This window comes from Poecilia latipinna, unplaced genomic scaffold, assembly GCF_001443285.1.
Source record: "Poecilia latipinna isolate Pla-1442-1.1 unplaced genomic scaffold, P_latipinna-1.0 Scaffold7, whole genome shotgun sequence".
Taxonomy (NCBI): Eukaryota; Metazoa; Chordata; class Actinopteri; order Cyprinodontiformes; family Poeciliidae; genus Poecilia; species Poecilia latipinna.
In genome coordinates, this window is record NW_015112623.1 from 121,040 (window position 1) to 147,935 (window position 26,896).

General features: G+C 39.5%; 1 protein-coding gene across 1 annotated transcript in view; it reads right to left on the minus strand.

Annotated features, from left to right (window-relative positions):
- Window positions 1–26,575, minus strand: part of atp10a (ATPase phospholipid transporting 10A) — a 41,676-nt gene extending 15,101 nt beyond the window's left edge. The window contains exons 1-10 of the mRNA XM_015019375.1: window positions 25,764–26,575; window positions 21,126–21,330; window positions 19,845–19,930; window positions 15,560–15,666; window positions 15,339–15,470; window positions 13,769–13,899; window positions 12,282–12,534; window positions 11,983–12,200; window positions 11,712–11,906; window positions 6,474–7,029 (exon numbers count right to left, since the gene is read on the minus strand). Coding sequence (XP_014874861.1) covers window positions 6,474–7,029; window positions 11,712–11,906; window positions 11,983–12,200; window positions 12,282–12,534; window positions 13,769–13,899; window positions 15,339–15,470; window positions 15,560–15,666; window positions 19,845–19,930; window positions 21,126–21,330; window positions 25,764–26,188 — 2,308 coding nt within the window. The 5' untranslated portion in view covers window positions 26,189–26,575. The remainder of the gene's footprint in view (window positions 1–6,473; window positions 7,030–11,711; window positions 11,907–11,982; window positions 12,201–12,281; window positions 12,535–13,768; window positions 13,900–15,338; window positions 15,471–15,559; window positions 15,667–19,844; window positions 19,931–21,125; window positions 21,331–25,763) is intronic.
- Between the last annotated feature and the right edge of the window lie 321 nt (window positions 26,576–26,896).

Genomic DNA, 26,896 nt, shown 5'->3' on the forward strand with positions numbered 1-26,896 from the left:
CCTTTAGGTGACCAGCTACAGGACGTTCGCATTTTGTCACAGTACGACCCCAGTGCATTAATGCGTGTGATGGCGACTGAACGCAGACAGGTCGTGACGAGCACCACAGCCATGAAGTGGAAGGAGAAACGATGGGTTTTAAAATATTGTACAAACAACAAAAGTGTTGCAATAAGCAATTAATCACATGACAAATTAAGATGAGCTCGATAATTTCCATCTTGATTCATATATTCTGATGGAGAATTTCATAATCCATCTTATTTATAGGTGTGTGTGGTTTTTACTTCCGTTTTCTTTATTGCTTTTGGTTGTCGTTTTATTTTGGATGTTTAAAATATCTTCCAATTCCAGTGTACACACACACTCACACCTAGGGACAATTAACCTGACAGTTTTTGGACTGTGGGAGGAAGCCGGAGTACCTGGAGAGAACCCACCATGCACAGGGAGAACATGCAAACTCCATGCAGAAAGACCCCAGGCTGGCAATCGAACCCAAAGTCTTCTTGCTGCAAGGCAACAGCTCTACCAAATGCGCCACTGTGCAGCCCTAAAAGAAACTCATTAATTTGCATTTGCTTGATTTATTGTTTTTCTCTTTTCTCTCTCTTTTTACCAACAACTGAGTGATAAAAGTCTTCAGTCTGGTGCTTTAGTCGCAACTATCCCTTTCTTTGAAAGATAATTGTTCACACAGACAGTAAAATTTATTTTGCTGTTTTCTTTATTCATTTTGGATATTTCCAGTTCCAGTATTTAAACTTTATTGATCCTTGAGAATGTGTTGTTGCCATTATTACTGTTATTACTACTTGTGACAGGGTTCTCTTATGACTTGGACAAACAAAAAAAATGACTGCCCAAGGCCAGAGATCACTTTAGTGAAATTTATTTAGCTTTTCTTCAGGTGGACAAAGATGGCAGGTGCAGAATACATACAAGGACGTCCAAGGCAGGTTAAAATCAGACAAACAGCAGTACCTTCAGTGTAAGAGTCCATCACCTTCACTGACTTCTCAGACTGCCTCCCTGTGGCGCAGAGCCCTGCTTTTAAAGCCACAGGCTCCGCCCACAGAAAGACCAAACAAGCAAACAAAAACAAACAATTACTTCTAACTCAAGTAAACTATTAAAGGATACAAAATAATAATAATAATAATAATAATAAAGAGAAAAAAAATAAACTTGTAATCAAAAATACAATACTCAATTTAATAGAAAACACTCAGTACGTTCTGATGACATCATTACGTCATCACATTACTCCCTCCTGGGGCGCCACATTCCGGAAATAACCCTGCTTGAAAACAAAACCGGGAAAATGTTTGGAAGTGAAAACAGGTTAGGATGGATATGCTAACTGAAGCAGGAACACCGCGTGTGCACCCACGATGAACCGCGTCAGTTTAAGCTGCAACAAAAGTAAGTTAGCGATTGTGTGTATGTGTGTGCGGGCGTGCTCGCATGATGACACGGACTTATAATTAAGTCCCAGCTCATGACGGCTCCTCCGTCACACTACTATATTAATTAAATGGTCTCAAAACAACAATATCATTTATTGCAATAAGTTGTGGGACAATTTATCACAAACATAAACATTGGTAGGCCTGTTGACCAATGTTTATGGTTGGTGCAGAACGACCTAAAAGTTGGGACGAAATGTGATGTGACCGTTCAGACTGCAGGCGCTATGAAAACGATCAGATCGATAGATTTAGTACCACATGTGGAAGTAACAAACTGGATTTGTTTGGGGGTGAAGAGTATAAAATATCAATAAAATACACTATGCAGTTATAACATTAATAAGAAAATGAGAAAAGTCTGTATGAATACATTCACAAGGCACTGTGTACCAAGGTCAACCTGGACATGAATATTAAAGTTCTTTTTTTCATATTTATTATCATTTTAAAGCACAATGTTTACAGAAAATACGAGTTTCTAACACAAGACCATGCAGCAGTGGTGAAACTGGAGTTTTGTCGCAAGTCGTGCTGCAATTTCTAAAGGCTCAAGGGACTTCAGACCACATTCAGCGCCTCCATGTGCGATGGTATTTGACTAACACTAAATAACAGCCTCATCAAAGCTATCACTACACAGATCAGCATTATGGTGAAACCCAACCTGCATGAACCCAACCTATTAACCATTAAATCTGTTAAAGGAGGGAGAATGAAGCCAAAATCTCACCACTGTGCTGGATTTCACAGAGAAAACGGCATAAATGCCCCTAAAGTGATAAACAAACCACATAGTGTTCATTCCAAAGAGTTGCATTCTTCTCATAATGGAAGCTGAGTTGAGTAATAATTTTGTAATCCAGCCTTATCTGAGCGAATGTGGGGATGCCAGTCTAAAAACATGTGAAACAGGAGTGTCCATCTACACTCAGGACAGGAGGATAACATATCTGGGGACTCATTTTTCTGTGAAGCTGGAACTTCCTGCTACTAATGAACAGGCGCAAAATGTAAAAACAACATAATAGCAGGAATCAACTAACAGGAGGCCAAGGAAAAGTGGTGCACAGGTTGCTTTGTATTAAATTATTAGGATGAAGAAAACATAAAACATTAGAAAAATAGAAAACAAGACAAACAAATGAATCATAAAAGCCAAAAAAAAAAAGGAAAGAAAAATGCCAAAGCATACAAACATTAGTCAAGAGTTGAGCCAAGATAGCAGATAATAAAATTCAACCAACAATAAATTGTTGTAGCTCTCTGGATAAAAGTAACTTATTATTGTCTTGTTATATTCATATTTTGCAGCCATAACACGGAGCACAGTACTCCTACTTTCACTGCAGGGTTCAGAGTTGAACAGGACCGCTTTCTGTTCAGGAGAGTCGATAGTATTTTACATGACTAACTTCTCATCTACTTTTGTAATGATCTGTTGTTGAAATTGCACTTCCCTCACTTTAAACTTGAGTTTAAATACATTAAAAGGTAAACACTTTAATCACCAAAACTCTTGTTTTGTTCCTTAGTTTTATGCTAATGTGCCTGGCGTTGCAGCATGGAGGGAGTCTCCAAATGAGTTGAATGTAACGCAGACAAGCAGGGGGATTAAACTGCAGCACAGTCTCTCTCAAAATATTTTCTCTTATTATTGTACAGGTAAGTATGAACAAGACGAGAGGTACAGATGTCCTTTATATCTTTTATATAAGCAAATGCCAAAGTCAGTCGATGTTATTAAAGCGATCCAATATTAACTGCTACTCAGCCGAGGTTCTGATGCCTGGGGACGGTGCGACGAATTGTGTGGGCTAACACACACAGCAACCAAACATTTTGACTTATTCAGCCTCCTTCAACTACAAAGTCACTGCAAGAAAAATAAAAGGCCAATTCACAAAATTTGTTAACCAACTGTCATTACTTTGTTTATGTCTCAGTATTTGCCATGGTAAATACTGGGACGTTCCAAACCCCCCAAAGAAACGTGATGGGAAGAGAGAAAACTGAACGGATTGAAAAATATGAACCAAACAGAATATAAGAATGTTTACAAAGAACCGAGAGACTAAATTCAACTTTTCTGCACTCCTACAGAGCTCACAACAAAAAGTATTTGTGGACTACAAAAAAGTTGATTTTGAATAATAAGTCTCATTTAAAGCAAGGGGATAAAGAGTTTTTAACCAATTTCACTTTAATTTATCTTCTCTTTTCATGATATTCTACAAAGTGTCTAAGGGGAAAGGTTAATGCTAGCCTTGAACATTTTTCCTAAGCTTAGCTACATAGAGTTATGAAGAGGTTTCTGTTGCCATGACAAGATGGAGTACAGCAGATCTTCTAAGGGATAAGACAAGGAATCAGAAAATGATTTCTTAAAAAATGTTTTGAGGGGGGAGAATTGTATTTATGTGGAGAGAAAATGCTCTGACATGAATGTAGCTTGTGTGTGCTCTGTTGTCACATTTAAAAAGTCTCTATTTTGTGTTTTGCTTACTCTAAGGTCTCACCCTTACATCTTGTGGAGGGATGTGACCAAACCCAAGTAAGGCTAAAGAATATGCCTCCAACAGTTTTGCCATTCTCTCTGATCCGTGTCCTAAAATAAAACACAATAAGCCGTTTTTTTCCAAGCTCAGCTTATCTGCTAAATCTCCACATGATGACAAATAACTATTTATGTCGTTCATCAGTTATGAAAGAGTTTGTGGTATAGCAAGCAGGACTTCAGATGCAAACGTCAGAGTTTAATGCGGACTGAATCTTTCCAAGACTCCTTACCGTGTATACAGATTTAGCAGAAAACATAATTAAGTGTTTCTTTGTGTGCCTGGAATACTAACAACCTGTTGCGCCTTTACCATTAGAATACAAAGGAGCGCCTTGATTATGCAACAAGGAAAATGAAGAAAAAAGGAAGTTTATTTGGGGAAGGTAGCAGAAAGCAGACTTTAAGCTCAAAGTGAGTTCTTACATAACCTGCGATTTTGTTTGTTGACGTGGAAAAGGGCAGAGTTTAGGTAAGAGGTGGATCTTCTAAGGGAGAGGTTTTCAAAGCGTGAGGTGGGGATTCTGAGGAAAGCTCAGTGGATGGAAGCGAGGAAATATTACATTAGTTATGAAAGAAAGAAAGAATCCGACGAATGCGCTGCAGCTGAAAGGCTCAGGTAGATTTGTTCTCCAGAAATGTGACTGTTGGTAGAGAGAGAAACTGATAAATGTAGAACTGAGCAGTCAACAATGAGTGGTTATGTGGGCTGACATGCTAATAGTGAGTATTAGGTGTATGGTGAAAAACCTTTAGGGTACATTCACACCAGCCCCATTTAGCTCACTTTCATCAAGCTCTAGATTGTTTGCCTACAAAGTCTGATTTGTTTGGGAAGGTGTGAATGCGCAATTGAGCTCTGATGTGAACTGAAAAATAAACTCTGCTCTGCCTACAAACCTAGGTCTCTGTTCGATTGAAGTGAACGCTGGCACCCACATACGCATACATACCCACAGCGCTAAATGGACCGGAGACCGCTCCAAAAGCAAGAAAGAGACTGTAGCGCGGGGCATTCTGGGTAAGTACAACCAAAACAAATGTGAGAGTTTAGCGCTAGTGGGGGAAATGGCTTGTTGTCTCATCAGCAACAAAAGACCAATCCTACAGCAATCTGACGCCACTCCATTTTTGTCTGCACTTTGTGAAAAAGGAAGTTGCGCTTGGTGTCTTCTTCAGAAGTTTCCGTGTCATTTCTTTCAGTAGTGCTTTGTGCAGTGCCACAACAGGCGAAGAGGGGAAAAGTTTTGCCAATTGGTTTGGATCATTTTCAGCTGGTGAACCACACCAGCTGAAAATGTAACAAATGTTGAAATTTTGGTCCCAAATCGAACTGAATCTACCAGATTATCAGGTGTGAAAACATCCTTAGACAACCTTGAACCTTGTCACATTTGGTCACTTTATCACCTCAAATGTCAATTAATTTTATTACTATTTATGCAACAAGATAACACAACGTAAAGTAGCACAAACGATACTGGTTTTCAAACAAAAATACCAACTATGGCTTGCATCTGTAGTTACAAAGCCCCTTTTATTTCCAAAAGAACGAGTGCAAAGCCAAAACACAGGCTTTGTGTTTTGGAAAGCATCAGAGGGTTTGATAAGTGCACAAGCAGTGGGATTTCATGGCATTAGAAAATCTTCTGACAGCAATATTACTGGTAAACATTGCCAGTTGTCTGTGTCCAGTGTGAGCCTCTGCTGCTCTGTGACTGTCCAACTGAATAAATACAGCATCATCATGTCAAATGCAAGTTCATATTGTACTCCAATCATGTCTTTGCAATGACATGATTGGCATATTATGCTGCCCAAACAAGTGGCATCATAAAGTCCGTTGTGTTGTAGAGTTTAACATGAGAACAGGATGCAAAACAATTTAAGACCAGGAGGGTCTCCTTCCAGCTCAACAACTCTAAACCAGAACGGAAATTCACCACAAAAACACAGACAACCCCAACTACAGGTGGGTATTTATCACAGTGCTTATCATTTATTGTGATACACTTCTTATATTTTGATTCATTGCTGTTGCTGTAAATTAATAATGTTTTTCTTTTAATTAAAATGGTCTGTATTGTTATTGTTGCAATTTTTCTCCATTGTCAATAACTTTGAAAATATGATTAAATATACTTACTGTGTGCAATTTAGTGATACGAATCACACTTTTTTATATGACTGATGTCCTAAAGAAGTGAATTACTAATGAATGTTTTTTAAGGACAGTATTTGTGTTTAATAATTGTTGTGTCATGCAGTCGCAGCCATACAGTCACCTAAAACGTAACAAATAGTTCTTATCTTCACACTTATCGTTACCACAATGGTACCACAAAATATTGCGATAAAATTTTAAGTCTTCCTCTGCCACCATCTTTCTCTTCAAACTGCACAAACCCAGACAACAGCTTGAAATGACTGAACGTCTAGTTCCCTACCTGTGTCGGGAGGTTTGATGAGGTTCATGATGACGGAGTCCGCTCCTTTGGTATAGACTGTGATTTGATCGGTGAGCGGGTGCCTCACCACCACCGACATGCGCTTCCTGGTGGAGTCAAAGCCCAGCGTGTGCAGCAGCTCAAACGTCAGCTTCCCCAGGTGAGGCAGCTCCACCGTCACCTGGTCAGGGAGGCGTCCAACCAGGGAGCACTTGTACGCCCTGGCGGCGTAGACCAACGCGGCCTCGTCGGGCGACTCCGCCTCGTAGCGCAGCTCTCCTTCCTCGGGGTGGTCGGGCGGTTTTTCGTCGTACTGAGGTGAAAAGGCGCTGAAGGCTTGCTCCAGGGTGCCGGAAAGATGCTCCTCGTTCAGCTTGGTTAGCGTGCTCTCTGTCGAGGGAGAGGAGAGCAGGCTGGAGCATCCCCTGTTGGAAGAGCGGTTGAGACTGGAAGAGCTGCTGCTGTTGGAGCCCGAAGTCAGGCGGCTGGGGGTGAAGCGCTTGATGAAGTCTTCGAAGGTCTTCACCGGAGACTTCAGTTCAAATCTTGTTCGGACCTTGAAAACACAGATCAAAGGATAAATACCCGTCTGCGGTACTAGGGTTACATATTCATAACCCTTTCAACTTTATTTCATCCCTTTACAACCACAAACATCAATGGGCAGGGAGAATGTTTTGGAAGAGTTTATGCTGGGTGAGTTTGTAGAATAATATCCCAAACTTTTGGACTTCAGAATACTGTTCAATCAAACATCTGAAAATTAAATTGTTTAACTGCAAGGTGTGTGTTAATCCATTCATCCATCCATTATCTGTATTATCTTATCTTTACAGTGTTATAGTTGAGAACAGTAAGGCCCCGAAGTGCTAAAATCGGCTTTCATTGACGTGGGTACATGACGTAAATTGCGTCATTCCATTGCCTGCCAAACTCGACACCAGGACCGGGCCGAGCTCGAAGTGCTGTGTAATTGGTCAGAAGTTTCAGCACATTGCATGAAACATGCCAATAGACAGCAATGTTGATGTTTCTCTTCAACTTGTACGTTTCCACTGTCCAGTTTTTTGTATCTAGATTCCACAGGGGTACTTTTGCCACAAAGAGGAATCATGTACATTATTGTATGATTTTTCACCAAATAGCTACTGCAATAATAACACTGGCAAATGCTTAATAACTCAATTAAATAGAAGACAATCCTGGACAAAAACCAGTTAAGAGGACAGAACAACAATGCTGAGCATAGAGGCAAAGATCAAAACAGGTTTATATGTAGAAATGTCCCAATCAAAGTCACTTTGATCAGACCAGTCAATCATTTTATTTGTTTGAATGACCTTTATGACATAAAATCCCAATGAAATCAAGTTTCCCCCAGTGAATCATAAGCCTGGTGGGCCACCAGGCTTTACTTGCCTCCCCACCAGGCTGAGCATGGTTTGTTTAATTCAAATAGGACTTTTAATACACCAGTGACAGTAAAGTGTTGTATTTCCTTTCAAATCCTGTAAAGCACTTTGTATTGCCTTGTTGCTGAAAATGTGCTATATACATAAAATTACCTTTAAAGACGGATTAAGCAAAGGGGTGTGCATTAATTGTGTGGTCCCTGCACATGCCTGTTGACCTCACACTATTATTTCCAAATTATTATGATGTCTACTTTTGCACCTCTGCATTTTTGTAACTTTTAACATTTCTTTAAACAAAATCACGGTGGGCTGCTGTAGCGCCTCTACCAGCAGGTTTTCTGAAAGAAACTCTGGAAATGTTATAATATATTTGTGGATGTAACATGACAAAAGAGGGCAAAAGGTTTATACATCATTACTTTTGCAATACACAGTCCAAAAAAACAGCCTAGTATAGTGTTTTCTAAATTTTAGAGCATAAAACAAAACAACTCCCTTTCATTTAAAGCAGATAGTAACTACATTGCCTACAATAAATCTTCAACCCTGCAACCTATAAGTACTAATCAAGTCATGTTAACCTGGACTTGCTAGGTGCTGAAGACGTAAACCAAAACTTTTCACACAGGCAACATGACAATCTTCAATGATATGCAGTTTGAGCCAAAACCTGGCCAATCAAAGGCGTTTCAAGTAAATGTAGCAAAAAAAAGTGAAGTAAAAGGGAGAATATTTCAAGGTTTTTAAAATAAAACCAAGCTGCAGCTGCAACATTTAACAAAACAAAACTGTAGGATCTCAAACAGCTGGTTTCTGACAGCACACAAATACTTTCCACTTTTATATTCTCACACATGCATAAAAAAAAAACACTGAGAACTTCCTGGCAGTCAATCGTAAGCAGTTTTCCCCCATGTGACCCGGCTATGAGGATCAGCGAGGAGAGCAAACACTGAGCTAATTTTGGGAAAGACAGGAGTCTAAGCAGAGGAAGGCTTGTTGAAGGAAAACAGGCTGGGTCATCAGGTTGGTACACTCAGCCTGAAACTATGTAACTGCTAGTAAAGACTGCCTGGAAACAGCTGCTGCCCTGTGGAGCATTACTGGTTCCGTTTCAACATTTTACCACCTAAATTTGAACACTATGCCACACAATTTGTCAGGAGATCAAACAAAAGGCAACAAGGAATGGCCTGTGATAAAGTAAAAGAACCCAACAAATCAATGGTGATGTTTGTAATGCTGAAACTGAAGTCACTCACCAGTTTATACACTCAGGAGAAGTGCATGTGTAGCAGTTCATCCAGTTCGAATTGTCGGAAACTGAGAAATCGGGTCTTTTTCCAGCAAGTAAACAAACCGTGCAGCACTTGGAATGGTTTGTTTGTTTGTTGGAAAAAGGTCATGTTAACCACAACGCCCCTCAAGTGTGGAAGTTGTTACTGCAAGAATAGAACTTCACTTTCAGTACCGCTGAGGTAGTATGAAAGTAATTCAGAGTTACAAAAGATAAAAGAACCCATTTCAAAATAAAAAGTTGGGCTAAGATTATTATTATTTTTTATATTTTTTTTTTACACACAAAAATCACTGGCAGGAACCTTTGTATTCACATGTTTCTTGTACGTCTATAATTCTGACACACAAGCGACACCCACAAACGGCGACTGATGAAAAAGTCGGTTCTCTAGGCCCATGGGGGTTAATTTTTGTTCCTGGAAATGATCCGATGTGACAATGGAAAAGAATATTGTTGTGGTCAAGTTGTGCTAGAAGGTATCACTAAAGCTATTCAAGTCCAAAATGCAAAACATGTCGCAGCAGCACTGACGTCTGCAGCTCACATTTCTAAAGTATGTTTTTCAAAGACGTTTTATGATTGACAAGGGGCTTCTGAAAGCTAAGTTAGTAATCTGATGGTTGAATAATCTAAATAACAGATTCATAACAAAAATGTATGTTATTGCACTTTTATATCTAGTTATTCAATAAATTAGCAGCAAAGGGTCTATGTTTTTCTTGAATGAACATATTTCCAAACAGTGCTGTTTGGTCTTCCTTACAAGAAAAGAAAAATTTAGGGTTTTGGATATTTAAAATGTCCAGAGTTAAATGATCATTAGAAATAAAGATTTATTGATCTTTGAGAGGGTGTATTTGCATTACCACGTCATCATCATTCTATAACTTGAAAATTATCTCGAAACAATATAATTGTTTATCGCAATCACGTCTGGGACAATTCTGAGTTGTTATCATGACAGGCCCAGTCCAGGAAGTACTTAGTCAAACAAATCCAGTATCAATGCATTCTCAATCAGTGTATTACTTACATTATATTAAACAGCACCAATGTGGTCGAGAAATCTACTTAACTTTTAGAAAATTGATTAAAAGTATTTTATATGCAGGTTAAATTTAGGACTTTTTCAGAGCAATTTTTACCCTCCTTTCTTTTTAATTAGCATAAATCCATCACTACGCCTGCACTGATGAAAATGCCTCTCCTGGCAAAAATCCTTTACCCAGTCCTTCATGCCGGGGTGGTGCTGTACGACAACACGGAGGGTGACTCACTCCGCGGTCTCCTGACTGCAGGACTCACGGCTCTCACAAATACACAAGTATAAATCCTTCAATGGGCTGGGTTAGCTACAAGGGCATCTTAATAAAATGTGAACAATCGCATCGGCACGGGGAACAACAAATCACAACAATAAAGACGAGCGGAAACAAAAGCTGGAGGGAGGCTGCATCAAAGCTGCTGATTTTGTTTTGCGCAAGGCTTGTATTTTTTTTCTTCATCTAAAGCGATAACCTTGAAGGACAAACTCACATGAATAATGTGTCATTTTGTGCAGTTTAATCGCCACGGCTCCATCCCTCTGGGTGGGGAAGTGGGGGGCATGAGGGGACAGGACAGGAGGCGGAGGGGGAGCAGCTGTGTGATGGGTGGGGAGGATATCACCTCAGAACAGGACAACCACACCCAGGCTCACGCAGGAGCAAAACAAAACTCGGATACACAGTTGTGTTTGGACACAGCACATCAAAGAATGGCAGTGAAAGGTACGTGAACACGGACATTTTTGCTTTATTTTGGAAAGTTTTAGGAAAAGCGTAACTAGTGAAAGTGGATCTTGGGAAGGATGACTGAAAACTTTTAAATTCTTTGACTACCTAAAAGATGAAAAACTTGATTATTATGCCACAAATATTAGTGATTTTCTAAACCAATCATTGAATTGCAACTTAGAAAACTAAATTACAAGCTATGCACATTCACTTGACAAGAATACCTAAGCATTGCACTCAAGTAAGAGTAGAACTACTTGACATATTTTTATTCCAGTTAACGTAAAAAGTAGCCAACCAAGAAATGACTCAAGTAAAAGTAAAAAGTTTTTGGTAAAAAGTTTACTCAAGTGAGTAAATGATCAAATTATCAGTCATCAAATCAAAAGATAAAGTTAGGTGGAAATTTTGCTATTTTAAGGATGAAAATGATAATAATTCATATAGGTAGCAATAAAAAATAAAATCAGGCAAAAGAAAAATTTTACAAATCAGTATTTTTTCCAAATAAAAAAACTTATGAAACTAACAAAAACTGCAAGTGTATTTTTGGTTGAAACATGTTTGTTCTTCATTCAGTGAAGTTACTCATCTTCAATTCTGTGTTTATTTAATACACCATAGGAAATGTGCAGAAGAGGATTAGGGCCACTAATAAAAATAATTATTTTTTTAAGTTGAGAACTGTAGGACACAAAAAGAATTCACAAAAGCAAACAGAAGGCCTGTGGGAGCCGCCGCGCCTTACCTTATGCCTGGGCTGATTAGGCGAGGTCACCACCACGGTGTTACAGATCGTGAGAGCGATGAAGAAATCGATGATATCAGAGAGGCCAGAGGGCAGGTGGGACATGGACTGGTGGTGAAAGCGCATGAAGTCCAGCTGACTGCTGCATTCATTGACTCTGTCCAGGAGCTGAGGGTCGGGGGTGACATCCTTCTCCTACAGGACAGCGAAGGGACGCATTAGCGGGGACTGGAGCGGATGAGGACGGAGCTGGACGGAGCGGTGACCTGACCATGGGGCTGCTGAAGGCCGTGTGCTTGGAGAGGATGCTGGCCCGCTTGGCCTCGGCCCTGCTGCCCGTCCTGCGGTGGGACTTGGTGCTGTGGGAGCGTAGCACGACGCGTCCGCTCTGATGGCTGGTGACGCTGTCCCGTCTGGGCAGGGTGCCTCCGTGGGACATGAACTCCTCCTCCTCAGAATCGATTTCCTGATACATGGCGATCCTTCTAGCTGCGTCGCGTCAAGACACCCAGCCGTTAGGAAGGACCTTAAAGGGGAAACCAGGGTTGCGCGTCGGCCAGTTGAACTCACCGTTGGCGTCGTGCGAGTACTCCACTCCGGCCACAGTGCAGCGCCGGAACACCATCTTGTTTTCTGTCAGCGTGCCAGTCTTGTCGGAGAAGATGTATTGCATCTGGCCCAGATCCTCGGTGATATTAAGCGCCCTGCACTGCAGCTGGGAGTCCGTCTCCTCGTCGTACAGATCCATGTCCTGATGGATGAAGTACACTTGGCAGATCTTCACAATTTCAATCGACACGAAGAGCGAGATGGGTATCAGCACCTGGGAGAGGAAAGGAAAGTTACAGAGAGGATTCAGAGCACACAATGCACAAGTGAGCAGACAGTCTGAACCACTTCTCAGAGCTTAACATTTGACTTTTTGCCATCGGTATTCCCCCACTAAAGCACTCCCTGAGTTTCCGTAGTTCAGAATGTTGTCAGACCACCAAGGGCCACCATCTTGTTTGACAAGCAAAGTTTTTCTGCTTCTATGCACAGCTCCTACAAATCTGAACAGGAAGTGATCCGTGCCACTGAGGCGCCATCTTGGTAGGCAAGTATTTTCTGTCATTTGTAACATCGTTTTGTTTTTGTTTGTTTTCTTAGAAAGGGAACCGAGAATAAATGAAAAAAAGATGGTATGATTTTTTTAAGCCACTGATGTACATATAAATGAATGAAGAAAATATTTTAAAAATGCTTCATGGACTCACAAAGTTGATATCAGACTTTTAATTTGGTTGGGTTTCATCAACTTTTCTTAAAAAAAAAAAAAGTTCAGAAAGTTTAAAAACATTTAAAAAAGCTTTGTGCACTTTTATATACGAACAGAAGAGTACCACATGGTCTGGGAGGAAGACTGTTTAAAAAGTGTGCTCCGCATTTGCTCGATTATTTCAGAAAAAGGTTCGTATGAGCCTTGATGGGACATTTCCATTAACACTTTTGCTGAGAAGACCGAGTCATAACATCTGGGAAGGCAGTTAAGTTTGCACGCTTTCCCCCCGCCGCTCTTCCCCCGCATGGCAAATGCAGCCACTGTTTACACAGCTAAAGCACATCACCGACCACGCCGACATTCATTCGCCGTTTTCTACAGAAACCCCGAGGATCAAAACCGATCCGCTGCTTATGACACGGAGCGGTGTGACACGTTCACCAATGATCCAGGTCACAAGCAAACAGATCAATAGATCTCCGTGATAACTTTTCCCTCCCCAACTTGATCCTGCACAGCAGAGAGGCTGTGTGAGGCATGAAGTGCATACATCCTCACTGCATGCTGAGGGTTTTTTCTTTTTTTTTCTAAATGGAGATAAAGATTTAGAGGTCATATGCTCAGAGGTTGCAATAATTTCAGTTAACAACTTGATTTACAGCGCTGCCTGCATACAGTGGAAGAGAATCTTTTAGAAATACTGATACGGTTTGTCCCTGCACGTGTTATCTGGGTTTCACTTGTTGTTTTTTTTTGTCCCCTCCACCCCCCAACCCCGCTCCTCACAATTTCGTACCTGAAAGACGATGATCATGGTGAGGAAGAGATAAATGACTGACATCACAAGTGATAAGTCTGTCCCTTCTGGACTAAGAACATCAAACACGGGTCTCTTATCTCCGTACTGAAACATCCACAGCCCGTGACCTGGAACGGCAACAGCAAAGGTCAGCAGAAAGACGGAGAGCATAAAAATCAAACAACATTTTATATATATATATATATAAGCAAAATATGAGAATGATTTAGGATACAGTGTTGGAATATTTGCTCTCTCACATATTTCTTTTTTTTTATTTTTTTTCTCTGAATTCCTCATAGGAACCATTCTTTTATTGGTTATGTTCTCAATAATAGTACAAATACAAGGTATGCTTAAATAGGCCAACTTTGTATGGATTCCAATTTCACTTATATATGAATAAACGTGTATATAAATAAACATATGGTAAGAATAGAAAAAACCCTCACTAAATAGAAACCAATCACATAAATCACAAAATAATGGTTTTAATTAATCTTATTTAAAATTCTATATTCTGTTGACTCAAAGCTTTTTATTATTATCAGTTACAACAGTCTGATAATAATGTTGTTATTTAACAACATTAAGAAATTAATTTCCACAAACTGTTGTTCTCACAGTTCAACATGGTGGTGGTAATGTGATGGTCTGGAACTTGTTGGAAGCGTCAGGACCTGAAAGACTTCCGGTAATTAAAGCTGCAGTGTGCCGTATATGTATACTGGGAAACTCTGAGGAAAAAAAAGAGCTCCTCTGATTTCTCCCAACTAGAAACAACCAATCAGAGCCAGGAGGCGGATCTTAGTACTGTCAATACCCCGTCTCCCTTCCTCTCTGCTAGCTGCAGCTTCTTCCTAACAGCAGAGCTTGCAGTGAAAGCTAAGGCTAGTTAGCATAGCCACAGGTGACTGGGGATGAACAGTTTTCCTTTAATGGTAAGTGATTTTTCCACCACTAGCATGTTGAGCAGTGAGTATGTGAGGGTGATTGACAGCATCAAGGCCCTCCTCCTGGTTCTGATTGGTTGTTTTTGGTGAGATGGCAGTAATGGCTCGGAGGAGGTAGAGGAGCTTCATCTTTTCACAGATTACCTACCTCATATAGCATACCGTCACACCATAGTGACAGTTCTCACAAATACATAAAAAATATTTTTAAAAATTCATAAAAGTTACATATCGCAGCTTTAATGGAAGTATTAATTTTTCTCCTTACTGGACAATCCTGACACACAATGTCCAGCCAGCAGTTTGTGACTTTAATTACAAACAAGGTGACAGGGACAATAAGTCGAAGCAATTTTTTTTCATTATGTTTAAAAAAAATTAGCGTTTGGCTGAAAGTTATCAAAAATGAAATGCATCAAGTTTCTTTTTAACAACTAAATCATCGTTTTAAGTCTACTTTTTATCTTTCCTCAGGTCTTGTTTTTTCATTTCTAAACATTTGTTTGTTGAGCTAAAAACATCTAAATATGACAAAAAAGAAGTAAAAAAATAAACTGGCCTCTGATGGGGCAAAAATGTTTCAACTTGTGCATATGAAACAAAGTTCTGCATACCAACAGCAACAAACAGGCACAACACCAGCAGGATGAAGGCACACCAGAACACGTCCACATTCATCTGTCTCTCCAGCTTGCTGCGTTTGTAACGTGGCCCGTTGTTGTTGAGCATGGCCTTGGTCTCGTGACCTGCACAGACAGACAGAAGCGAGGCGTGTTGGTCACAGGTCTTAAGGGGAGCGTGATGCAGTCCGGCGGCGGCGCTGGGTCAGACTGACCTGCATAGATGACGATGCCCACGGCTTCCTCTGTGTTGCGGACGGTGCAGCCTCGCAGGAGGAGGTTCTCTTTGTGAAGTGCGTCTCTTCTGCCGTTTCGGTGGATTCTGGAAAATTCATTTTAAGAAATGACTCGGATGAAAGAAAAAAAATCATTATCGTTCAGGTGAAAAAGTAATTATATTCCTTGATTCCTTACTGGATAATAAAACGGGGGGTCTTGCAAGTTTCATCAAGAAAAATTTAAAACATTTTAAAGACTTTTTAAGACCAACGTGACACATAACTCAACTTCTGATCACGAATGCTCAAAATTAAATATTAAGACTTGATGAAATTTCATTTCAGGCCGTGGATGAAAATCTGGGAGTTTAAGATTTTTAAAGCTTTAAATTTTGATTTTCAAATGTTAGACGTTTTTTGTTTAAGACCCAGCAAGAACCCTGATAAAAGACTAGATACATTTATTCTGCCAAGGTGCTGTGAACCATTACAGTAGGCGCTGATTTAAGCCAAAATTCCCACTGATCCTAAATGAAACCTCTCGAGCTTGGACTCAATGAGGCTTTTCACGTCTTGCTGCTTTCCCTCAATTGTCACCTACAGCTTGTCCGTTTTTAGCCTGAATGAAGGCAAAGCCTCACAGAAGTATCCACACCCCTTTAACTTCTTCATGTCCCATTTCAATCACAAAATTCCAGGTATTTAACTGATTTTCTCATAGCCAAAAACAACATATTAAATATCTGAGTGTTGTCTGCAACCTTTAATCTGACACCACTACATATAACACATCCAGAATTCCACTAATAAGTCAATTCAGCCAAATCTAACAAAAAACTCTAAATTATATTGTGATTTTTTTTTACTTGCTAAAATAAAGTATGAAATATTTTAAATATTTTTGTCAGATATTTTAATAGAAAAGGGATGTATGAATCATTGTAGATCCAAAGCTCATATAAGAAAAAGCTTTGCATGTTTACCTTATTAAAAGTGAAAAAAAGCTTAATACATTTTTTTAACAAATGTTTCATAAAGTTTCCTGTAGCTCTTAGGAATTTGAAACATTACTGACACTGTGACGCTACTATCAGAATGCTTACCAACAACAGAGGTCACGCTCTGACCTCTGACACCAAGCCGACAGACACATCATCACTGGTCCATAGATTAACACGAGTTTCCCCGATCCCTAAGCAGTCAGCTCACACACATTGCTTAATGGAGCTCACAGCTAGCACTGCTAGAAAAGGAGATAACCCCCTCTGAGCTCGCTCTCTCTCCCTGAAAGGGAAGCCAGATTAGACCGGGTGTCACTGACCGTAATGTAATAAAGCACCGGTGAGCCTTGAGCTCCACTGTAGCCTGGCAACTGAATACCTGCAGCATCTGGTGAGCTTCTAAGCAAATAATACGTGTCATAGTTTGAAGACAAGTCGCAGTGGATCCTTTACAGGGAGCTCGGCAAATCCAGTGTGTTAATGTGGTGACATCATGAGAAGTGGCAGGGCTCCAGGCAGGCCTGTTACACTGACAGAATTTTACTGGACGATAAATTGTCCCAGATACCATAGTATTGTTGTTTTGAGTCCATTTTGAAGTAATATGATGGTAAAAATGCACATTCTGAAAGATCAATAAACTTTAAATTCTAATGAACAAAAGAAAAAAAAAAAGGGCTGGTTTCACAACGAATGTGCACCACTCACCTAAGAAAGGAAACAAAGACTCATCATTTCATGTTTGGATTTCAACAGGGCTGACCTAACCTGATGGGGTCGAACTAAACTAAAGCAGACCAATCAGAGCCAACGGGCTCTTTTGAGGGAGGGGACCCATCAACAACTTCTGTTTTTACAGGAAACATGTAAACATGTGGAGGGGCAACTAACATCTAGGTGGCTGATGAAAGTTTGATCAGAGTTATCCGTCAACTGTCCAATCACCAACTCTTGGGATATTACAGTTTTAAGATTCACGCATTTGGGATCATTGCTGTACTCAACAGATTGGAATCACAAGAGACCCACTGGTTTAACCCCGGTCAAGTCGTTCTCGCATAAAAACGTACACAGGAAGTGAGAGATCGTCAGAGGCGGAGTGTAATAATGAAACAGGCAGAAATATGTTTGGAAACTGGGAAAGGGCAACTGCTATCTATCTATATATTAATATCAGAGCTGCAAGTGTTAGCTCCGCAGCATCCAAAACCAAAGGGAATTTGTCCAAAAATAAATAAATAAAAAATAAAAACAGCATCATTTAGTAAATGATCTATACTGACTGAATTACAGCTGAACATCCAAACCAGTCATTAACTAAGCAAAGAAAAGTTAAAAATCTCAATTTACTTTTATTGTAGCAAGCAAACCTTAGGAGAACAACCCTAATCATTTCCAGTACAAATACTGAAACTGGATACACAACTTGAACTTGACCCTTCAAGAAGCTTGAGGACACACAGCTGCTCATAATCAAGGCATGTATGTTTTTGTTACATACCTTGTAATTGCACAAACCTCGCATCCAAACAAGGCTGACTATATCTTTTGCTTAGATATTCTGTTTTTGTTTTGAGCGCAACCCAAGTTTAACTTTGAAACTCTTGACTTGTCTACAAACCATCATCTAAGATCATTTACAGAGAAAATGTAACAATTTAATAAAAGCAAACAAGTCAAAGACTTGGCATTCAGACACTGGAAAAAAAAGTGTTAGAACTTAGTGCCAGAAAAAATACAACTAAAATTGAATGCATGACACAAATAAATCACAATGTGCCTTTGAGTGTTTTTTGAAGAAGACACGTTATTCTTTCAGATGAAAACACCGTGACCATGCACTGTATGGATAATGACGCAGCAAATTTAACAGCAGAGTGGGACCGCCAACAAGGTTGTACATATGGAAAAAAACAAACAAACAAAAAACAGTACAGAAGACTGGTTAACAAATCTGCAAAAATAAGCCATAACTCATTATATATATATATATATATATATATATATATATATATATATATATATATATATATATACACATATACTTCATAATTTAACACCTTGAAACTGGGTCTCTGTCCCTTTAAAAACTCTTGCTCTTTTTGAATCTCCACCTTCAAGACGTGATCACAACATGGCTCCTCTATTAACTCTTTAACAATCAATATTTTACCAGCGTTGCACTGATAGCTTGTATCATGAGCTCAGCAGATATTTGCTAATTGCTGCTGGCTAGTCTGAAGGAGCTCAGTGGAGGCATTGCAGGGGACGGGTGTTCTGTGAGGTGGAAGCTAGGAAGCTAAACTACAACTATCCGGAGGCGCTTTGTCCTCAAAGGCGGCTCTAAGAAACACCCGGGCGTTTTGCACAGCTGAATGGTTGCAATGGAAATTAAAGGATTTCTCAAATATCCAATACTCCAGGTATGTTTTTGGTGAGGGGATAAAATTGCAACATGATGTAAAAAACATCAGTTTAGACATCGCAGGTGGCACAAAGCGCAACAAGTTGAATAAATTAATATCGCAAAGCCGTCATCAGAGATATGTGAAAGTAAGCAGTTGTTCAAAAGCAGAACAACTTTTGGTTCTTCCGTTGCAAAAACTGAAGTACAAAATAATTAATATGGAAGGAGATAAGAGGAGAAACCCCCCTGAGGGACTCTGAGTGCTCAAAATGATGGTTACCTTCCTGTAGTCCTGGTTTGTCGTCACAAGTAAAACACTCGATTGTGTTGAAATGTGGGATTTTCAGCTACTTCCATACACAGTTGCTTGGATTGCTAACATAAACAACCTGGGACTGTTATTTTTAAGGGTGTGTGGCAGAACTTTTAAGTAAAGTTCTGCCACACTTTAAGTAAGTAAAGTTCTGCCATACTTTAAGTAAGTAAAGTTCTGCCATACTTTAAGTAAAGTAAGCAAAGTTCTGCCACACCCACGAGCTTTGGAGTAACAATACTGGTGAGAAACAGAAAGAATATTATGGTAACCTTTTAAATCCCTGGGTTTGGTGCCAGTTTGTTAGGTCTCTAACCTTCTTCCTCAAAGACAAATTACATCTTCCACCACCTCCAAGACGAATAATAATAAAAGATCTTCAAAGAAACTGGAGGTCTCATCAGTACTTTTTTCTTGGGTCTGAGTTATGTTGATTATTTTCTGAGAATTGCTTCACTTGGACATAGAAATGAATAGAACCGCGATGAGGTACAAGAGCAATTGAAAATCAAGAACAAGTTCTAAAAATGATTAAGATAAAAAAAAAAAAGTAATACTCACATGTAGCCTCGAAATCGGTTCAGGTCATTGTTGGGCTTTTCACATTCAATTATGCTGCTGAACTTTAACGGGTCAAAATCACAGTCCTGTGAAGACAAAAACACCCAGTGAGAAAACATATGGAGCCTCCACTTCACTTTGGTCATGGATGCTAAGATGTGTGTAATATTTGCTCTATTCACACTCCTACTTTCAGATGACCCAAGACAGAGAGCATATCTTTTTGCAGGGGGAAATTGTTTTTACAAAATATCATGAGAAAAGAACATTTTGTGGAAATATTGATGCAACATCTCAAGACTTCAGCCAGAAAGTTGAAGGTTGGACACAAATGGGTCTTCCAAACCTAAACCTAAGCAGACAAATTAGTTAAGGTAAACAAGTTTTTTGGAATGGCCATTACAAAGCCCATTGAAATTTATAGACAGAGTTAAAAAGAAGTATGTGAAAAAGCCGACTATTCTCAGGGGAAAGGTGTAATTTATGCATTATATTCATATAATAGGTACATTGGCTTCATATCAGAGTATAAAAATCGGACTTTTGTCTGATTTTGTTCTTGCACTTGAGTTCGACACCACTGAGTGTGGTAGTGTGGGCAGCAAAATGCCTCTGTTCAAAAAAAGATCTGGGAAAGTTATTAGCCTTTTTTAAGGTTTTTAAAATAATATACCTCTGTAGGAATCTGGAAAGGAGAATAAAGAGACTAACAACTCTTTAGACGAATCTTCCATTTTGTAAAGTTCCTCACAGAGGGAGCTGGTTAATTCTGCCTCCACACTTATGTGAAACTTATGGAAGGATACCCAAAATAAAGAAAACATTTGATCAAGTCATACACTTTATTATTTGCCTTAACCTGTATTTATTTAGTTAATATTTTTGCCCTTTTTTCAATTCTGATTGTTCTTAAAAGCTGAAAATTATCTCCTTTTTATTTGTCAGGTGGGTTTTGAAAAAAATCTCAGGAACGTCAACCGGAGAAAACTATTTTATTTTTTTTAGCCATAACTGAGATTCTTCGCCTGAGTTTCCATCACAACCGCCTTTTGTACATTGTAAAGATTTTCAGAAGCATTTCAATTACAGTTTAGGCCACTGCTCACTGATAGGAGTGAGTAGTGAGAGTGAGCAGTGATTGCTTCTTCCTGCAATTTGTGATCAAATTTTTGTCAGTTATAAAACCTGAAACTAAACTTGAAAACAAAAGGAATCGCAGCAAAACGCAGCACCAAGCACATGATGAAACGAGGTTGAGAACAACATTCGTTTCGGTCTCACCAGGTCAAAGAAGCTGCGGACGATCTGCCTCTGCTTCAGGTTGGTCTCTCCGTCCAGCGTGGCGGTCTCGATGTGGCACAGGTGATCCGGGTCGCTGGAGGTCAGCAGCAGGATGTCGGCGGGGAGAATCTCGTTACATCGCAGCCGGATAAAGTCCCCGACTCGCAACTCTTTCCAGTACTTCTCCACGTAGCGTTTGGCCTCTCTGCCGGAACAACATACACTCAGGTGTGTGCGACTTCACACAGACATTGTGCTACTTCTAAGAAAGCAAGCTGCAACTGCTGATTTGCCCAAACTGGGAGGTTGGGATTTGTTCATGCGATTGGCCTTCGACGTTAAGGTCTTCAAAAAGTTTAAGTACTGGAGGTTTTTCATTTGATTAAATTTTCTCCATGTCTTATAGATCATGTTTACCTGCCAGAAAAATGACAACTGGCCATTTTTATAACACTGCAAAATTTGAATAGATATGGAGTTTAATTTCCTTCAGACGTCTGGTTCATCCTTGGGAACAATGTAGCGATGTTTGAAGGCCCGGCGTTCTTCTGTTCGAACAATTATATGCATGTATAGACCTGATGGGAATGTCCAACGATTATACCGCTCAGAAATTAGATAGGTTCTTTGTCCCAGAGGTGAATGAATTGTGGTCCAAAATGCAGATTGAGCCAAAAACAAGACCTTGTGTATACTGGCTGAAGCTGGTGAGAGTGTGATTACCCACGGTGAAACTGTGGACTGACATGGGCTGAAAGGCCGCTCGGTGAGGAAGAAGTAGCCACTCCAAAAGAAACATAAAAGGCCAGACTGCAGTTTGCAAATGCACACCGGGACAAAGACTTTCATTTTTGGAGACATGTCCTGTGGTCTGAAGAAACTAAAGTGGAATTGCTTGGCCATAATGACCATCATTACATTTGGAGGAAAAACCAGGATGCTTGTACCATCCTAACTGTGAAGTATGGTGGTAGCAGCATCACTTTGTGGGGCTATTTTGCAGCAGGAGGAACTGGTGCACTTCATAAAATAGATACATAATGCTCATGAGTAAAGACAATAAGGTGGAAAGCCAGAAATTAAACACTTTGCTCAAATGATTATTCCAAAGGGATGATGATCCTCAGCATCCAGCCACAGGTTATAAAGTCACTTATAATGACAGCAAAGTCAATGTTTTAACTTTTCGGTAGGTTGCTATGGAGAAGTTATAGATAGATCTGAAAGTGAGATGGGCTATAAACCTGACTCAGTTCCACCAGCTCTGTCAGGGGGAATGGACCAGAACTCCAGCAATCCATTGGGAGAAGCTTCTGGAAGGAAACCCAAAAGGTTTGACCCAAGTGATACAAAGTGATATAAAGGACAATTATCCCTGATACTGACCAAATGTATGTAAAGTTCTGAATTTGAAGAAAGTTACAACAAGAAATCTTTGGAAAATGTGCCAATCTTTAGGCATTTAGCAAAAAGAAATAATTTTGGTTATCCTAAGCGACAGAAAACATGAGAAGTTTGGTCTAATTTAACTGCAGACAGCGGGGGGGGGGGGGAAAAAAAATATGCGTCTTTTTCAATCGGTGTGTGTAAAACTTCTGGTTTCACATTAAGCAGCCGCAAAACAATATAGTTCAAAACTTTAAACCTAATATTCAGATTCCTTAAAAAATTAATGTCCAACTGCATTAGATTAATTAAAATTAATTTAGCTGCATTACAGAATATCCAACGTATGAACGCTGATTGGTAGTCCGTCGTGTTTATGCATGAGCAGAGGTGTGCAGGGTACCGTATGAGTTCAGTCAGGTCAGCAACTCCATAGGACGGGATGTTTAGCATAACACTGCTGCCGCCACAAAAGACAATCCAATTATCTCCAAACTTAACAACAACGCAGGTCAAGTCTGTGTGCGAACACTTTAGAGCCCCCAAGCACTGAGGCGCTTTTGACGGCTGTGAATTATGCACTGTAGGGGGAGGACGACAGTGCTGCTTTTCATTAGGGAAGTACAGTCTGGGCACACATACTCAGGAAACTGGTCAGAAACGGGCCATCAGGTTGGAAAGCCATTCAGACTTAATAGAGTCGGAACCAAAAGCAAATGCTGCAGTATCAGCAGAAACAATCTTTTATATTTCTTTGACGGACATCTGGGGAGAACTTTATTATGTCTGAGCTTTAGCCCCGAAGTCGGAAGAGTCGGATCTGGAAGTGACGATTCAGGTGACGCACATAAAGGCCAGCCTGCATTATACCATGCCATGGAAAGTACTGATTTTTTTCTTTTTTCCCCCAGTTGATTACCTTAAATCCCACAAACATCAATGTATTTGATAAGAATATTATGTGATGAATAGACCAGCACAAGATGGTGCAAACTTGTTAGAATGAGCATAAGACGTGATTTAATTTTTTTTTTTAAACAGACAGAAATCTCAAACCTAAACTGATCAGCTAACCAGTTTGTAATTTAATCTCAGAGTAAATTTGGCTTTTCTTTGAAGGTTTTGGAGATTTGTTATAAAAAAAAAATCAGTGAGCAAACAGCATCAGACGGGTCAGGGATAAACTCTGAACATACAGAGATCAATCATCCAAAAACGACATGGCACACACCAGAGCTGGACTTCAAAATACAATCTCAGATTGTTTTTATGCCATGTCCAATTTTCTTTAAGAAAAAAAAAAAAAAAAAAAAAAAGTGGCTTTTATTTCCATCATCCCTTCTGTGAGATTGGCGTATCAGGGCCAGAAATTCTGTTTAATTACAAGAATATATTCACTAGCAAAAAAGAGACAATTTTACAAGAAAATTGTGAAAATAATGATCAGAAACTGATGTGATAATTTTGATTATATTTTTCATGTTGTTCATGACATGTCAAGTTTTCAGAAAATTACAACTTTATTCTGGTCACATTACGTCAACTCGATGGTCATAGGACTGTATCCTTAAAATATTATGAATTTGTTCTTAGAATTAATTAATTTAAAAAAAAAATCTTAGTGTGGCCCTAATACTCCAGCATAGAGTTGACCTGAATTTGATGTCCAAATACAGAGAAGCTTTAAAATACTTTTCAAACAAGATGGCAGCCTTAGGTGTGCTGACATCACTATGAACTGTGAAAACCCAAGGAGTGAAATAGTGAAGAAAAAAAAAATCTAATACGATTTTTTTTTTTAAATCACATTTTCAAAAACTAAGAGTTTGTTTAATCAATTAAAATCAATCAATAAAAGCGACTAAATCAATAAAAGCAACTTATTGCTTTTATTGATTAGGACATAATTGTCACAGTCAAAGTAAAATATTCTGGATAATAGAAAATGTTGAAAACAACACAAATGATTTGTCTTTAAATAATCTGGCGTTTTGCATTCTCTTACAGGGAACACTTTGGATGCAACAATGTCAACTTTTAAATCAAAAGTTGGCTTTGTTGCATCCAAATCTGCTTTTAATTCATTTATTAAACTCAGCTAAAACATTTTAAAGAAACCACATAAATCCTGATTTAACTGGTCAGAAACGACTGAATGTTGTTGGTACTAATACCAAGAAATAATAATAAAAAAAATGACTAGGTAAAAGCTGTTAAACCACATTACCTAAAATTATTTCTACATCCCTTCCAACAGCAAATGTACGTTGTTTAAAAGTATTGCATGCTTACTTTATTGCAGTCGATTATGTAGAAGAACATTTTTGGTCCTCAAAATCCTTTTGACATGCCACTAAAAGTTTGGACACCCCTGTCTTATACGGAGCCAAAAACGTTTAAATCTGATATAAATATTCTTCCAGCACCATTCAGTTAAAAGTGAATGGTTCAGATTCAACAGAGAATTTGTGGCACAACTTGAAATCTGATGTTCACAAGTTTTAAATCTGACTGAGCTTGAGTTGACTCCACGCATTTATTTTGGGAAAACCCACCTACCATTTTCCGTCCTCTTCACTACTATGCTCTACTTTAATTTGGTAAATTACTTACAATCCTACTGAAGTACACAAGACCGCTTTGGTAGTAAACACACAATCAAGTATTTTTGTCTAGTTTCTAGTGCAAATATCTTAGTACACTTGAATTAAAACACAACTAACTTATCAGCAACACTTAGAAGCTTGTTGAAAGTAAAAAAGTTATTGATATTGATAAAGTACTAGTTCCATTGGCAGATAGTTTGATTGTCTTAAGTAAATTTATCTGCCAATGGAACTAGTACCTTTTCATCAATATTAAGGATTTATTTACTTAAAACAAGCTCTTGTATCTTATTGAAAAGATACTCGTAGGTTAGTTTTGCCTAAATTCAATAGTATTAAGATATTTCCGCTAGAAACGATACTAAAATTACTTGGTAGGATTTGGTGTTTTTACAGTGAGGAAGCAGGAAAAAAAGCTGAATGGACATGACTAGTTAGCAACTATCTTAAAGACTATCGTTTTGTTTTGTTTTTTCCTTCCCCAAGTTTCCGTCATCAGTTGATGTGAGAGGACCAGATGCATTAGAGCAGAACAGCTTGTACGACTGAAATAAAGAGGGGGAAAAAATGAAGCAAGTGTCCAGGTTGAGGAGCCAGGTGGACACCGCTGCTGCTGGCTGCCAGCTGGACTCCAGGCCGGGCTTACCTGCTGTAGACCAGGCAGTCCATGTGATTGATTTCTTTATCCGACCTGTGTCTCCTGTAGTCCTCCCACAGGTCCTTAATGGCAGTGACGGACAGGATGAAAACCACCGGAGCCAGAGCAAGTTCGGGTTGGAAGGCGTTGACAACCGGGACAAAATTGAGCAAAGCGATAAAGACGAAGTAAACATTAGCAAAGCGATGGAACTGCTCGAAGAGGTTCTTGGGCAGGAATGACAGCACGGTGTACTTGGTGGTCTTGATTTTGTTGCTAGCATAGTGTCTGTTGGGGTTTTCCTCTCCCTTTGCGTTGTCATAATGGATGTTGGCGTGAACAGTCCTGGTTTTGTTCTCCTTTGGCTTTTTCTTTCGTTGCCGTTTGGCTTTTGAAGCCTTGGCCATCCCGGTGTCTTCGCCGTCTCGCGCCATAGCCTGACGCTGCCTCTAACTTTTCCACTGTTACCGTTTTCGCGTCTTCACACACAAAAACACCACCAAAAACCGGAGACTATGTTATCATTCTTTTAGCGAAGGACAAAAAAGTTAACCCAAGTTGTTTGCTTCGGTCACGAAAACCTCTCCTTTTTATCCATGTCGAGTCCTGCTTTGGGGACAGGAAAACTTTTGCGTGTTTGGCTTCTTTTTTTTTCTTTTTTCCCCCCTGCCTGTTTGGAAGGATGCTCGGAGAGTAGGGAGGGCTTGGACTTTCCGTAGCTACAGCACGGATCTGCAAGACACATGGATGGGTCACAGGCAAAGGCCGCGAGCTGACGGTTTGCTTACAGATCAGCGACTGCGCGCAGTTTAAGCATAATGGGATGGTTGTGAGTGGGCTTGGGGTCGCACTCTTGTGGAAATCTGACCCGGTGGCCCCTCCTCGACCCAGCCTTTTTTTTCCTCCTCTTTGCCACGCGGTATAATTTAGTTTACACAGCCAACAGGAAGACTGAAAAAACTGAATTGTTCCTGTCAAATGTGTAATAAAGTTTTCGTGTGTGTGTGTGTGTGTGTGTGTAAATTGCTTCGGTTGGGAACATTTTATCTAATAAAAAAAAAAGCTAAAAAGTCTATCTGTAATATACCAAGTTTGTGGAATTTGGTATACTACTTCTACTAATAATAAAATAAAAAAAAGAA